Consider the following 17,311-nt stretch of genomic DNA (forward strand, 5'->3'; position numbering starts at 1 on the left):
TTACTTCTATTTCCTGAAAGAATCTAATCGTGAAGATATTTGTCTCGTCGTATTATATATTTTTCTCTTATTTTCAGTTTTATCAATTACATCTCTCATATTGTTTTATGTAATACACAAAGTAAATCAGATCGAATCTCCGTTATCTCTGTTATTTATTATAAATAACAGAGTTTATAAAAGAATAAAGAATCGTAGATATTCGTTTGACGATAGTTTTGTAATAGTATAATAATCTTCATTTATTGTATGACATTGATATAAGGCACACAAGATGACGAATTAAATGCAAGAGTATCTAATTTATACTCTTCTCTCTAGCAATAATCAGAGGAAATATTAAAATCGTACACTCTAAAAAATATGATGAGTGTGGATTTAATATCATACAGTGTTTATAATTTTCAAAGTGTTAATGTCAACATTAACACCAACCTGGGTGAATGAAATTTAGAATCCTTGATGTTTATATTACATCATAGTGTGGAGTTTATTTAAAATCCACGATGTTGCTGTTGATATTATTATAACACGGTGAAAATTATTATATATAGACACCACCTGGTGTTAAATCTAGATCCACCCTTTTTAGAATGTAACTGTCTAACTGTAATCATTTCATTGTGACTATTTGCAGCCAGACTTAATCCCATCAAACTGCACTGTCGGTACGTTTCTTTTCACAATCGGACTACGGTGTGATTATCCACAGTGTGATAATCGAAGCGTACCACCCGCAGTGCGGTGCGCGATAGACGGAATAAATCAAATGTTGAATGGATAAGCGGGAAATAAACCGAAAACCGCCGGTCGCTCTCTGTAAATGGAGACAGAAAGGCGGAAGAAGAGAGACGGAAAGAGACAGAGGGAATGAGGCAACGAGAACGGCGAGAACGCGCGAGTGAAGGATATAAACACGGGTCGCTTCTCTCCCCTTTCTGTAAAAAGGGCGACAGAAAGAGAGACTGGGGGACGGGGAATGTTCTCTCGAGTGTACACGTCGAGAAGGGCGTGTGCAATGCGGTGGAATCGAGTGGAGCGAAAAGTCAAATAGAGTCGACCTGCGCCGCGGTGTGTCAAGAGAGACGAGAGAGAGAGAGAGAGAGAGAGAGAGAGAGAGAGACGAGCGGAAGAAGAGAGTGCTATCGGATCAAGTGGTTCCACGCTTACAAGCGCAATTTTGAATTAGCTACCCTTTTCAGCGCCTCTCACCGCCTGCAGCTTCCGAAGAACGAGAACGCTTCGTCCCTTTCGCGACGAAATCATCGGGAACAAAAACAATTTGTGTGCATCATCGGAATTACAATTGTGAATAATAAAAATGAAACATTTATGTAAATTATATATTATAATATAATAATAGAATAATTTTATTATATTAACATGTAACGTTAACATATGTATGATAGAATAATTTTATTGTAGTAAAATAATTGTGGATAGTTATGGTATAAAATTATAATGAAATAATTACATCGGATGGCCGTGAAATATTATGCCGTGATTGTGTTTTCGTATTCATGTATGCGTCACATGAAGATACCCTCGGTTCAATGAAATAGTGGCGAAATTTTATACCCTCCAGTACGGAGAAAGGGCAACAGGACGTGATTTTGTCCTAGTGAATAGATCGAAAGGTTCCGTTTCCGGACACCGTGGCTTGCATTTGTGATTCTTATAAGATCGAGAGAATAGGGGAGGCTGACACAAAAAGCCCTTTGCGATGGACTGTTATCGATGCAGCATGAAAATAATATCAATTTTTTTGAAAATTCTCAACAGCGCTCTATATCTGCATTTACTTTCTTTTAAAATACAAACGGAACGATTTTGCTCTGACGTATCTAAAAATTTTAGCTAGATACAGATCTGAAAAAAATTTTTTGGACCATTAAAATAATTATGTAGAATGCTTAAGCGTTACTGACGAAGTTTTAACATTCTAGCAACCAGTTTGTGTGTCCTACATAATTGTTTTGATGATTCAAACAAAATTATTGCTAGATCTGTGTCTACATAAATTTTTAAATACTTCAACAAAATCAAATTCTTGTATTTTTTTGTATGCATTCCAGGACAAAAGTTTTGGAAACACTTTTTAAAAAATTGACATTTTTAAAATAATTTTACTCAAATATCTATAATATATTTTTAAACGATATAATTCTTCAGATCTAATAACAGTTATTACACTGAGAAAAAAATTACCATATACATGCATTCTCCAACGAAAGAAATAAAGACAACTAAATTAATTTAGTCAAATAAGCAATTAATTAGTCAAGTAACCAATTTTTTCTCAGTGTAGCTCTAAACACGTTGCTAAGAATATTTGTCAATAAATATAATGTGAATAAGTATAAATGTTAATCCAAAAATATCAATTTTTTTAAAAATGTGTGTGTTTCCAAATTTTTAATCTGAAGTTTATTTCTTATTTTAAAAAGCTCTCTTCCTAATAATGTCTCGTTTATTTATAGAAATACGATAAACTGTGAAATCAATTAGGATTAAATTGTCTTTTCATCTACGATTTAAAAGTGCTATCTTCGAAGATTAAACTTGGCAATCGGCAATTGGCCCGAATAAAGAGATTCAGTTACGATCTCGGAAAGTTAAGTTAAGACTGTAACTTATGGTGCAGCGCAGTCTTAATCAACTTTCAATTAAAACTTGTCTTTACAGACCAGCACTTGAGGAAGAAAGCGACGCGGTATAAAGCAGAGTCGATATAAATCAATAATCAGTACAAATTCAATCGCAGCGAGCTCCATTTTCTTACTCGATAACGAGAATCTCTTGTGATGCTTACATCATACTTATAATGAAGTCGCCTTACCCTCCTATCTCGTTCTCAATCTAAAAGTAGATCAACTTGCAAACTTTAACGGTCTTAATTCTGTATTCCTAAACAAACTTGCCGTTACTACCCGACTTACGTATTTTACTTCTATCTCATTATGAACCGTATTTATATTGTTCGGTAAATATTAAAATCCGATAAAGGAATATCACGAGAATTTTGATGAAAGAGAGAAAGAGAGAGAGAGAGAGGGGGGCACGATTTATTTTTTAAATTGATATTACCGCTAATTACGCGTACATTGCATTACTCCAATTATCTCTCTGCTGCGATATCTGCGACGGCTGCTTTTCTTATTTTTAATCCGCGGATATTGCAATAATTATTTTCGGACAGTTTCACGGATCCCTGCGTATAATGTACGAGATAATGATTGCTGTTTAGCGGCCGTATTAATTATTTAACGCTGTTGTTGTTGGTATCACATAACCGCCCGTCGTTCCAAATGGCATAGGGATTGCGTCGCTACGATTCGCTCATTACATGCTATTAATTTATAATCAGTTATTCAATTCGGTCGAATTAATTTATTTACACATTTAATATGGGAGTTATAACGATACCCGGATTCTATATTTGCGGCTTTCACGCTTCGACCTTGCCGAAAACGATTTTGCATCACTGATGTGCATGGCGTCATTTTAAATCGCTCGTAATTTAGATTTAAAATTTATCAAGAGCCACCCTACGTCTTTCTTCTCCCCTCTCACCATCAGTTATTTTCAACTTTCTTTCAAAATTACGTAATAAATTCTTATTTCAACTACTTAAAGAACTTCATATTGTTAGCAGATTAGATTTAATGATGAAGTAATAATAATTTTATTAACATGACTCTGCATTACACCGTCGATAATACGAACGGATTAAATCAAGGCGTACAATTTGATAGTACAATAATATCACGTCGCTTAGTAATCCGCTTAATCCTTCCTGGACCAGTGATTTCAATTGGAATCACATATACGTTATGCCTTATGCAAACAAATCCGTTTAATCTGAGAGTAACTACAGCGTTTCTTCGAGGTTTCTTTAATGATTAACACTCTCCAGGAGTTCCAAGAATCACGAAAAAGGAAAACGCGTGATTGAATTTTAGTCATTTCGATTTCTCCAGTATTTTTTTCTTCCGAAAAAATAGTTTTGCTAAATCTAATAAGTTAGATATGAATACAGATCTGAAAATAATTTTGTTAGATTAGCAAAATAACTATGTAGGACGCTAAATCTGGTTGCTGGAATATCAAAAACTGTTTGCAATGTTACTTTCATTATGCGTGAGCGTTTTATACTTAATTATTCTGATGGTTCGAAAAAAATTCATTTTCAGGTCTGTATTTAGCCAAATTTTTACATACTTTAACAAAATCGTTCTTTTCATATAGCAGGAATATAGGGATCGCCAAATGTGATTACACGACATATTACAAGAGATAGTTAAAATAAAGGTACACAAAAACGAAGAGAATGCATTTAATGAAGAATGAAAAATAATGAAAATAAACATATTTAATATGAATAAGAGAGAAGAGAGAATATATTACTTGTTTCATATTAATAAAAGATTGGCTATTTGTTTTTAATACGGATAAAGATAGTCAATATTGTTTTATTCGAATAGAATACAAATCTTGAATAAATAAAGTGCAAATATCATTTTTCAAGCAAAACATTTTTTGTTTACTTAAGAGATATTGGAAAAAGAAATCTTCTCACTTGTTCTTTAAAACTGTTCAATAATTCGATGATATACAAATCAGACGATTGCTTTGGCCAGAAAAAATATTGAAAAGATTGATAACATTTCTCTGGAAAATAAATCAGAAGTAAATTTTCTCCTGCAAGATTACTTGTATAAGCAACTGAAAGATGTTTAACTAAAAGAAAAAATAATACAATATTCCATTTATTCAAGCATTGTACGACTCAGTTAACAAGGATATACAAAAAGAATAAACAGATTCTGTTAAAATATCTAAAAAGAGAGATTTAGATTTTTTAACCAATTTATAGACAGGTCTGAAAATAATTTTGTTGCACCATCAAAATTATTACGTAGAATATCCAAGCATAATAAACGATATTAAAAAGTTTTTTAACATTAGCAACTAGTTTGATCGTCCTATATAATTATCATATTTTAACAGTTCAATAAAATCAATCAAAAATCTGTATCTATCCAGCTAAATTTTTAGATACTTTAGCAAACTTGTTCTTCCCATAGAATCTACATTAAAAGCAAATTTGGCGGGCCAACCTTGTATAAATAAATTAAGTATGCAGCATTCCCGATTATTTAACGCTGCGTTGACATTATTTTATCCCTTCTACATTCTATTATCGAACTCTTTGCATATACCAACGGAATATAAAATGTTACGTTCACAATGTTTTCCGACGTTAAGCATGCACGTTTCTTCGCGAGGAGCGTATCTGCCTTGCGATGTTCGCAAAGTGATATACCGAAGGAGCTATTTTGCGAGGAGGAAGCTCAGGGCGCACTTACGAAAGTTTACGTATAGCGGCGCGAATAGTTTTACATTATTACATGCGTGGGGGGGGGGGGGGGAGGAGACGATGCGAGGAAGTTACTATGGGAGAAGGGAAAGAGCAGCGGAGGAGGATACGTAAGATCGATCAAGCCGCCTCGTAATTATCCGCTTTGTATCGCATAATTCCCGGTTAGTTTGGACGCCGGCGTCGCGCGTTCGATACCGTCGAGTGCGCCGCGCCAGTAAAGGGGTTATGGCACGGGGGAGCAATACCATATGCAAAGTTAACCTCCATTAAATGCGTTAACTCGGCGACGAGCATGCTCCGATGCGCTTAACCAAAGTACATTACACCGATGCTCGATGCGAGAGCGATCTCGCCGCGAGAACGAGCCGCTTTCTCTATGCATTGGGTGGATCCATATATTCGTTCGGTTTTTGTTAGCAGTGCAAAAACGACAGAATCATGTCGTTGATTAAAATTCATTCTTTGTATGAAAAAAACTTGTTTCATTTTACCTTCAAAAACCGAACGAACATATGGATCCACTCAATACATGCATACGTGTCTCTCTCTCTCTCTTCTCTTTTTGTGGCTTCTCCGATTAAATGTTTAACCCGTTTTCTTTCTTTAAAAATTACAAGCAAAATTTAAAAGATTTCATTTGGAGGGCAAAAATTTGGGTTGCAAAAATGATGACAACGACATAACTAAAAAATATTAATTTTTTAATCGCTGGCAAGGAAGAAACGAAAATATTAATATTATTTGGAAGAATTTGAGTTATTCGTTAATTAATTAATGAAAACATTTGATAGCTGTACGTAATTAATTTAAGAAAATGGTGTACACCAGTCCACAACAGTCCCTGTGTCTGCGTCACGCGCTTCTAATTGTTCTCGCCAAGACGAGAAGGCGTATTTACCCACAGCTCGTTTCGTCCTCGATTTCTTTTTGACGAGACGACAATGCGGCCCGTTAACCTCGCGACCGTCCATGCCGTAATATTATCGAAGAAGCCAATGTACAATCATATTGTGGACGACACGATATTACATTCTGGGCCACGCTCTTTCCTCTTAACCCGCAGCGATCGACGCATTGTTGCTGCTATTGTTACTGGTATGGGCGTTAATGTTCCTTTCGTTGAAAACGATTCGCTGATGTAGCTATATGGAAGCGAAAATAAAAGAAAAAGTGAAAAAAAGATATGCAAAGGAGTAAGCATAGCTTCCGTATGGCAACACTTTGCGAACTTTACATAAAAATCGAATCTAATAAATTGCCGAATATAATTATCTCGTTTGTTCAACTTTATGTGATAAATATATTTTGTAATATATTTTTCAATTATATTTTGCAAAGAATATTATTTTTATCAGTTTTTTGGACACATACATAAAAAGTCTTCATACACAACAGTGTTAAATCTATAGAGTATCAAATTTAACCTAATTTAAATCGTCACTACTCTTATTATAATATGGTGTTATTTTTTTGTACTTATTTTGTACTCAAACAATGGTTAACTATTAATATGTTTTTAATTGGATGTTTCTAACTGGAGAGATACTTTTGAAAAAATTTTATTTTTAGAAAGAAATATTTTTCAAAATTATTTTATTATCTATAAAAGTATGTAATAATTAAAATAATAGGACAAAATTCGTATAGCACTACTTTAATTATATCATGTTTTTAAAAAATAATGTTAAAAAATTTGGCAATTATATTAATAGAGAAAAGTTTTAGCTTTAAGAATTTGTTTCTTGAATTACAGTTACGATTGTAATTATGATGATTTTAACGGAGTTATGAGCAATCAAAAGCAAAATATTTCTTTTATTTAATTCGTGATAATTTAGTGACAAAAATCTCGAGAACATTAAAAAAAAATGATATTTTATAGAGAAAATTTTGGCTTTCAAGGTTAGAAAATTGAAAATTTTCGCAAGTTTTTTTGCAACAGGCCCACAAAGTGAGAAGAAAATTTCCTATTTTGTCCAACTATAGTTATGCTTATATAAAATTACAAAATTTTTAAAAACACAAAAGACATAGTGTGAATTTTCAAAAGTAGAGATTTTAAGCTTTAAACAGTCTTTTTTTCAAATTTCTCTCATTTTTAACAAAGAGCTGTTTATCTATTTTGAAGTTTGTTGCTACAAACATTTATTTTGATCCAATATATAATATATATAATCTTAATACTAAACAAAAATGTGAAAAATTATATATTATTTAAACACATAAAAAGTATGCAGTCGAGAAATTTTGTTTCTAAGATGAACGCGATTATTTCCGCGAAGCTTTTTTATTAATATCAGGACAGAATTGTTAACAAATCGTTAATTAATGTTTATTTTTTACAAATAAGATCTTTAAAAAAAGATCTCTCCTATATGATTTTTTTTTTGCATTTACCATATACATGAGTATAAAGAATTTTGATTCTAATCGCTTCGCATTAAATCTTATTAAACACATTAATGTTTGTACCATAATTCAGATGACGTCCATCATCTTTTCAATGACATCTCTGTCCCGCATGCTCTCGTTCGTTTCGTTGCGAAGGGCTCCGGGCAGAGCCCGCGTTTTCGCTTTCTCTTTCTCCACGCCTCTCGGTTCACGTTAGAGGATACTTATTAAATTGTGTCATCCACGAATAAGGGCTAACGCGCTGCATCCAATTTGTGCCGCTTAATTAATTCCCTCCAATTTATTCCCCGAGACCGGCCAATAAAGAAACCCGGGACCCGCGTCGTTCGCCGGTCAACGAGCGCCGTCGATGCCACCGCAATATTGTCCCTAATGAAATCTTCGTTAATCGCGAGAACCTCCCCGCCGCGCCGGCGAGTTTTCCGACGTAACTTGCGACGTCAATTGCAGGCCCAGCTCCACGAATTTCTCGCGCGGCTGCATCGCGTCGCACGCGATCTGCGCAATGTTGCATTGATACCATCATCCGCCGCCCGTTTCTCGTTTCGAGAAAAAGATGACGGACAATTGCACGGAACAACACAGTTAGAGCTATTTTCGCGGAAATTGTGAGTTTACTCGAACTCGTGGCTGTGACACGCTGCCTTCCGATTTCTGTATTACTTTCGATAAAATAATGAACGACCTGAAAAACGATCTACGCTATTTGTAGAATTCTTATTCGTTGTTTGTCGTTTGATTGTCACGAATGAATAGTAATTACTTTTTATCATTGTTTACTACGCTCACTTTTTGCTTTTATGTGGAAAGAACGACTTTGCTGAAGCATCCAGCGAAAAAAAATTTAGTTAGATACAGATCTGAAAATAATTTTGTAATTTGGACATCAAAATATTTATGTAGGAAACTTGAGCACGATGAGCAAAAAATTTTGGCATTCCAGCAACCAGCTTGAACATCCGACATAATTATATTTTGATAGTTCAACAAAATTATTTTCAGATTTGTGATCTCGTTAAATTTCTACATATTTCAACAAAATGGTTCTTTCTAGAGTGTCAATACTTTAGCTTTGCTATAGTCATATATATTTTGTAATATTATATATTACAACATTTTATTGTGTTTCTGCGGAAACTCTATCCTTTATCATAGCGCGCAAAAGCATTGCCGCAAAGTATCAGCCTTTTTCAGAGAAAAATGTAAAACGCGTATATTTATTTTATTCGTTAAAGTTAATTGAGTAGGAGTGTCTAAAATTTCGTTAGATTCAAGCATCCCTGAATATCTGGTTGCGTGCAGATCGAGTATCTTTCGCGTTCGCGTCGGGATGGAAGAGGGAAGAGGAAAAAGCAGGGCCCGACGGAAAGCTAATTACAGAATTATCGCTTTTAATTGCGATTCCCGCTATTTGCGCAATGGCGCGGCGGTGGAAGCGCGCGATTGTCGTCGCGTGCCGAATTATTGGATGTTGACGTCACCAGCCGCCGCCGCCGCCGCCGCCGCCGCCGCCGTTGAGATCCGATGCGGCACCGCTTTGCTCGTAATTGCCGGCACCAATTATGCAATTAGCGTCGCGCTCTAATGAGCGCGCAGTGTTATACGCGCGGAATCTAAACACCCGGCTATCCGACACCCACTCTGCACCCGCGCAGCACACCGAACCGTGTCTTTGTTTACCCCTAAAGCGTGATACGCCCCTATCCGGTTTAACTTTCATTAACGCATTATGCGTTATCACGAACAATACCAACCCGTAAGATTATTCCCCAGATGATGCGCATTTAATGCTCTATCAGCACAAATATATATGCAAGTTTGATGGTTAATCCTACGTAGTTGGAAAAGCACTTGGTACTAATTATATGGAAAATTGAATTTCGGTGAAATCAGCTTGTTTTCACGTATGTACAATAGCTTGTAATAATGTTGTTTATATTGTTTATAGTGTAGTGAACACTATAAAGAAAAGCTGTCATAAACACGAAGCTCAATAAAGGACACATAATTGAATTTGTTTTAACTCAAATTTTTATGTTAATTTAATGTAAGATGAATAATGTAAGATGTTAGGTTATTAATACAAGTGTTATGTAAAAAGAAATATAGAAGATAATAAATTTCCAAGTAAACTGTGGAAGACTATTTTTTTAAATAAAATTAACATTTTTGATATATTAAATTAATGTATTTTATGCATCTATCTTAGAATTTACATTTTAAAACACATAATTTTTACTTCATCACTTACTCATAAATTATATTATTTTGATCTTAAAAAATATTGAATAGCATTTTAACACGAAATATTTAAATAGCATAATCACATACATCAATTATGTTAAATTAACACTCGAATGTATTACAAATTCATAAAATTTTAACAAAGATTTGAATGGACCATTTTCAATAAAATATTTTTACTGTGTAATTTTGAGTTATGATGTATAAAAAAAATATATAATTTATGTTTACAAAGAACTTTTACATCGGTTCAAAAAATATTCATTATTGAATTTCACATCTTTTGTTCATCACGTACATTATAAACTATTTATATGTGAAACCCAACTCATTCCATTGAGATTTAATTCCATATAATTCCATATAATTACTTAGGAGAGTTTTAATGTAAAATTTAACATACTTCATATATTCCAAATGGTTCATTGAAATTTTTGTATTACTTTAGCATTAGATGAATACGTTAGAAATTAAAACAAGTATTAAATTAACACAAAAAAATATAACACTGAAATTTGTACGCAAATTGTAAAGACACATTTCTTTAAAAAATTAACATTTATAATGTATTAAATTTTATTCGTTTATCTTAGCATTTCCGTTTTAAAATAATTATGTTTATGTTAATTGTTCGCCATTCCTAAATTGTGTTATTTTAACACTAAGAAATGTTGAATACGAATTTAGAAAATTCAAATAACAAAAAATTAACAAGCAATTTCAACGCAAATACAAAATTTGTTTACCATGTGTCTCAGATTAATCGTTTTCGACTATGAAATTTTTAATTAACCTGAAGCCTTCCTATGTAATAATTGATTCACGATTATCACAATTTTCTAAGCTTCAACGTTAAATATTTAGGTAATGGAATTTCAGGCTAGCATCTCAAAGCGACAAGCTAATAAAGGAATCTGTACAAGAGTTCTCCATTCTAATCGGTCACTCCTCATGTTAAATGCCGTCGGCATCGAAGCCTTTTGTATCGATAAATGCGGACGCGCCTCGTATAACGAGCCTGTAACAAATCCGACGACGTGTGCCAACGTGTAAACACACTCCGCAACACTCGTAGCCACAATCCCTTCGTCCTCGCGCTCAGTGGGGCATCGCCATCGGGATGATCGCGCAATAAAACACTGGCATAATATTTCGCCCGGCTGGTTGAACACCGCAAATACACTCTAGGACCACATGTCGACCCTATTTCGCGCGGGGTGAGAAGAGACGAGGTGGGAAGGGATGAGAAAGGGAGAGACGCGTATGCCAGGGCGTTAGCGAGGGTGAGATCGGCGAGCAACCCCCGCGAGGTTCCATCGTGTGCTGCGGGGGATACCCGCGGGCCTCACGTTCCCCTTCGCGGATTAGCCTCGCTACATTTCGTCCCTTCTGTCGATGCGTATGTCCCGTCATTATGCCTCTAACTCTCTGCAAACGCAAAACCAATGGCACCGCCACCCACAACGAATTGACGAATTTTTCGGAGTATGCCGAAGATATAGCGATTGTTTTCTCAAGCTATCAAGTATTGTGATAAAATTACTTGGTTATTTAATTATTTTTTGCTATTGATTATTTTGATAGCTTATTTATGTTGAAATATTTATTGTTTTCTAAAACTTTATTCTTAATTGGTACTTAATTTTTCGCTGAATCTCTTTAATTCTCCGGAGCTGATGCTGATCAAATAAAATATAATACATTTGCCTGAATCTAATGTAAGACTTATTTTTATTAATTGAAAGCATTAATGATGTCAAGGAACTAAAATAGCATAAAAAAGAATTAATAATAAGTACATTTTAATGAGAATAATTTAAATTTGCAAGCGTAATATAAAGAAATTGAATTGACATTTTTGATAAAGATATGTATAACTGGATCTAATAGATCCATCAGAAAGTTAAGACAAAAAAAGAAATACATATCTTCGCTTGTTTTTAGATTTTTTGACGGAGAAGTATACGCTTTATGCTACATATTGCATTAATATAATCACATATAATAACAGAAAAAATATCTATATTATACAACAGCCTTGACTAAAAAAAAAAAATATTAGGCATCTTATTAACTATTATTTAAAGTTTCAACTCAAAAATTGATTTGTGACATTTATTGTAAATTATCCTTTGTTTCAAGAATCTTTTAAACTTATATAGAGCTGGAAACAATGTAGGTAAAAGAATTCTAAATAAATTTAAAAAACATAAGTACCTAATATTTTTAGCCAAAGCTATACATAAATGATAATTTAATCGTTCGTAATATATTTCAGCTATTTAAAAATATTAAAAATTTGCTAAATTAAAAGACGAGCAAATAATAAAATTCTTTAAAATTGCCCATTGAAGGGCGCTTGATTTAATTGATTTTGAGAAGTATCAAGAGTGTCTGCTTTTATAGGGAGCACACTAGTACGGACAGCTAACACGATTTCGTATAACGTTAAAAGTATATTCTGTAGGAGTACGTTTAAACGTGTATGCAGAGAAGGGAGAAAAGGCTGACTGCATCCTGCGCGTCGTTTTCGCCGGAGGTCAGACGGCCGAAACGAGAATTGCTCGAATTTTGTTAAGTTTGGCAGCAATTACTTTTGATACCCGACACGCGGCGGTAATTGCGTTGGGCCAAGCAGAACGACGGGAGAGGGGTAATAATTCGCTAATATCAATTTCAAATTTCAATTAGTATCATCTCTACGTCCGCCTCTGCTCTTCTGCCTCCTCCCTCCCTTCTCTCTCTCTCTCTCGCTCTCTCTCTCTCGCTCTCTCTCTCTCTCGATCTTTCTCTCTGTCCTTCTCTATTCGCGGACCCCACAGGAACACGCCATGATCTAAAATTCAATTTGTCCCTTCGTACCGGAGAGCCGCAAAGAGAGGAGGAGAGACATAGTGCAGTAGCAGGCGGATAAAGGGAGAAGCGAGAGATGAAGGGGAGACATCATGATGGAGTGAGCGAGATAAACAGTCGCGCAGAGATAACGGGAGGGGGCCAACAGCAAGCGCGGGTGGCCGGGGGAGGTAGGTGGTCGCTGGTGATGAGGGGGACCGAAGGGGTATAGTTAGTGTACACCGGTTCTCTAAAGCCACTCGCGTGCACGCCGTTATATAACGAGAGAGAAACGGCGGGGGCCCCGTAGGCACGCGCATGCGCGACATGCCGACCCATTATAAATTGATAACTCCGCCGTTTATTAAGTTCCACGACCGATGCCTGCTTAGGCAAAGAGCCCTCTACGCGTCGCGCCGCCTCTCTCTCTCTCTCTCTCTCTCTCTCTCTCTCTCATCCCGCGTGCACCAGCTCCTCTCTCGCCGATACATACATTATTTATTTACGCGAGTTTACAATCCCTCTAATGGGGATTGGCGTAATCGGCCACCCATCCGTTCCCCTCCGCGTCCTCGCCCTCTCCAACTCCCCCCCCCCCGCACTCCCTTGTATAACCGCCCACCCCGCTGCAGCACGCCGCTGTCGCGCTCCCTCTTAATCATGTTTCACCCCGCTTTCGAAAATCCGCGCGTTGCACGGCGAAATCGGAAGTGGCTTCAATGCTCCGTTTTCCAAAGGCCAATACGCGATATCCCTGTATGTGCACAACAACGGGTCCAGAAAAATCTGACCGGATGGAGGGTTGGTCATGCCATAAGGCGATTAGAGATATATCTATTATTTAATTTCACGAAAGTTTGTCGAACTTTTCGCAATCGTGACATGATAGAAATCTTATTTCTTCGACGATATAAATTACAAATTATTGATTTTTTTTTTCTTCATATAGTTATAAATATCTTAATAAACTGTTGAAGATACTCGTATAGAGCTTTAATCTTGACGCACCGAGAGAAGTGTTTCGTACTCATGACAATAATTGCATGATGAAATAACAGATTAGAATCTCTATTTTTATGGTTATTATACTCTAATTGATAATTATTTTTGGTGCCAACTATATGCAGCCTTAAGGTTAAAAATATTAGGCACCTTATTAACCATTATATAAAAATTGATCTATAACATTCATTATAAATTGTTTCAAGAACCTTTTAAACTTATTTATAATGATGGTAACAAATAGGTAACGATTCAGATAAAAGAATTCCAAATAAATATAAAAATATACAGACCATGATTGTACTCCTTTTGGTATGTCGAATTGTAAATGTAATTATTAATATTTCTAACATTATAGCATGATAACTGTAAAAATGGACCTTCTAGCAATAATTATTTTATCACGCAGTCATAAACAAATACGAAACTTTTTCCTCTCATTGTCAATTATATATAATAATTTATTAAAACGATAAGCAAAAGATACTTATCTCCAAGCACATTTCCACCCAAAGCCCTGCAATTGTGAAAAAAAATTCGATCGGAACAATCTTTCTCTCTCTCTCTTTTTTTTTACTGCAGAAGAGATCATGAAATCAACTGACACTGACGTGTGCTTGCAGATTGGCGCGGTCCACGCCCACCAGCCGAACAATAACCACCACCAGCAACAGCAGCAACAGCAACAACAGTCGAGTCAACCGCAGGTGCCGGGTGCTGGCGCGGGAGGGGCCGGCGGGCCGGGGGGCGGCGTGGCCAGGGCCGGAGGCATGTTCTGCTACCACTGCCCCCCGGGCCTCCCAGCGCCGCGATTACCGCCATCCCTGGAGTATCCCTTCGCCCCTACTCACCCCTGTAAGTAAAAATTTGATTCCCCCCGCCCTGCGGGCGCGCACGCACACGATATGTATATTTTTTTTATCTTCCTTTTTCGCCCCCTCGTCGACTTTCGATCGCGTCTCGATTGGCGAAAGGCGTGCCATGCTAAATCGCTATAAAATGTTACGAGGACATTTTTAGATTTATGCGTGGCTATTCTCGATGAGAAAAAGGAAAAGGGGGATAGTTTTGAACAGCAATCTTTCCCACTGAAAATTCCTGTGAAACTTCTGGAAAACTTTAATGAAGGAATAGATAGTAAACGAAAGGAAATATTATATTCCTGATGCTATCACTTCTTTGTTACAAAGACGTAACTCAAAAGTTGTCATTTTGAATTGCTTGTAGAAAATGAACGGAATCAAAAAAAAAAAATAAGAGAGAACGTAGGCTGCAAAAAAACGTACACATTAATTTTACTATTATATAATCGATTATTATACCAAAATTATATTTCAAAATTAATAGTGTAATATTTTTATTATTCAACATTGAAATTCATTTTCTGGAAAACTTTGCTTTTTTGAGTTATGTCATTGTTGTAGCAAATAAGCCATATGTACATAAATTCTAGATATATAAATATAATCAATCTTGTTATTTTTTCACCTTCAAATTTCAAATTGTGAATTCCTTAAGATGTATATATATATATAAATATAATTATTTCTTGAGAGAAATCCTACGAGACAATTTTGACAAAAGGAACGACGTGAAGAAAGAAAATTCCTGAAAAAGGAGAAAAACACGAAGAAAACAAGCGCAATCGATAGACAGAAAGAGACACCGGGTATACAGCAGGGAAAGAGACTTGGGGGGAAGATGAGGGGGACAGACTGATTGTACTGGCACTTGCTCTAGCGGAACACATCGATGAAGTTACATTACCGACTAGACCGAGTTACGCAAAGTGGACGCTACAAACTGGACGGCCGCTAAACTTAATTTGCACTTCGAGCCAACTTCCAGTTAAACCGCGTCCCGTCGGCAGTCGAGTCGAGTCGCTACTCAGAACTTTGACGGCAGTTTGCCTATTCACTGATCGTTTTCCAAGTCGCGTCCCATTCCAGATGACGAATTTCAGCCTGGCGTGATCTGTCAAGCCGCGACAATCACTCTAACGTATCCGGTTAACGGTTATCCGGCCATTTATCGTTATCGAATTAGGACCGCAAGATTTTATTTTGTGAATACAAGATTTTTTCCGGAAAGAAAAATATTCATTTAATTTCAAAAATTTCCTATCGTTCTTAATTATGACGAATATAATATCGATTTTTTAAAAATACGGAACGATTTGAATTATTATAGATTTGTATTAATATAATATGTATTAAGAGAAAAGATTTTTTTATAAATATATTATTCTCTTTTTTTTTTATCTCTGATGAAAATTTGATAAAGACTACGTTTATATGACATCGTTAATCAGGTTTAGTAATATTCGTAGTCATGGATGTATCCAGGAGAAAGTTTAATCCCCCTGCAATTTTTTTATTTACTTTTTCATTTTTAATGATAAAAAAATAAATTATAAAAAATAAATAAAAAAAGTAATAAAAAATAATTTTTGATTGATGAGTAAATTTTTTATTGTCAATAAAGTTATTTTTCCTTTATTGTGATCATGTAATTTTCAAAATTTCTAATAGTTAAAACTTTAATAGAATAATGTCCGATAAATAAAGAAAATGTTTCGAACTGAAAACCAAAATATAAAGTGAGATATTAATGAATACTCTACAACTATATATAATGTTTTTAATAACTATATTTTATATATTTTCGTCAGGAAAAAAAGCAAAAAGTTATGATTAATAAAACCTAATATTTTTCTTATTTAAAATCAAAATCGAGAAAGAGACAATCTAAGTTCTAAAATATCCAAAAAAGCAATTCATTAATACAAAAAATTCTGTTTATGTAATAATAGAATTCCTAAAAATCTCTCTTTCTTCCAAACATATTCTCGATACCGGATTTGTATGCCATTGAAAATTTATTAAATTTAACACATTTCACATATCCCAAATCATCTATTCAAATAAATAAACAAACCGTAGAAGTATATTTTTTTCTGTAAAATTAACATTTATAATATGTTAAATCAATACACATTTTATTCATTCATTATCTTAGAATTTACGTTTGAAATTACAACAATTTTTTATGTAATTTGTTCACGTACACAATACAATAATAAACTCATAAACTTACGTTAAATTAACACTCGAATATGTTAAAAAATTCAACACAACCTGTTAACACAGAATGTGAGTGGACCGTTTCCAACACAAATACCCAATTTTTTTTTACTATGTAGCCAAATCCCGTTGTTCTATCAATTTCAATTTATACGTATATAATATATATATATATCCTAAAAATTATTGCTATTTCCACCCTTCATCCAAACCTAACATCACAAATAAATCCAAGAACGTGAGAAGTGTAGCCTCCCGCTATTCTTTATATTCTCTTTAAAACACCTATTGAGGCTCATAAATGTGAGAGGCAGCGATCTTTGTCTCTGTCTTTGTTTCTCTTTCTCACACTCTG

The 17,311-nt window shown here is 34.9% G+C and overlaps 1 protein-coding gene across 2 annotated transcripts in view; it reads left to right on the forward strand.

Annotated features, from left to right (window-relative positions):
- Drgx (Dorsal root ganglia homeobox) overlaps window positions 1-17,311 on the forward strand; it is a 70,892-nt gene that overhangs the window by 33,194 nt on the left and 20,387 nt on the right. For both annotated transcript variants that reach the window (XM_087413627.1, XM_011053723.2), the window contains one exon: window positions 14,497-14,728. In XM_087413627.1, the coding sequence (XP_087269753.1) occupies window positions 14,644-14,728 (85 nt within the window). In that variant the 5' untranslated portion in view covers window positions 14,497-14,643. The remainder of the gene's footprint in view (window positions 1-14,496; window positions 14,729-17,311) is intronic.

Source organism: Acromyrmex echinatior, chromosome 14 (assembly GCF_024713525.1).
Source record: "Acromyrmex echinatior isolate Ae372 chromosome 14, ASM2471352v2, whole genome shotgun sequence".
In the NCBI taxonomy this organism is placed as follows: Eukaryota; Metazoa; Arthropoda; class Insecta; order Hymenoptera; family Formicidae; genus Acromyrmex; species Acromyrmex echinatior.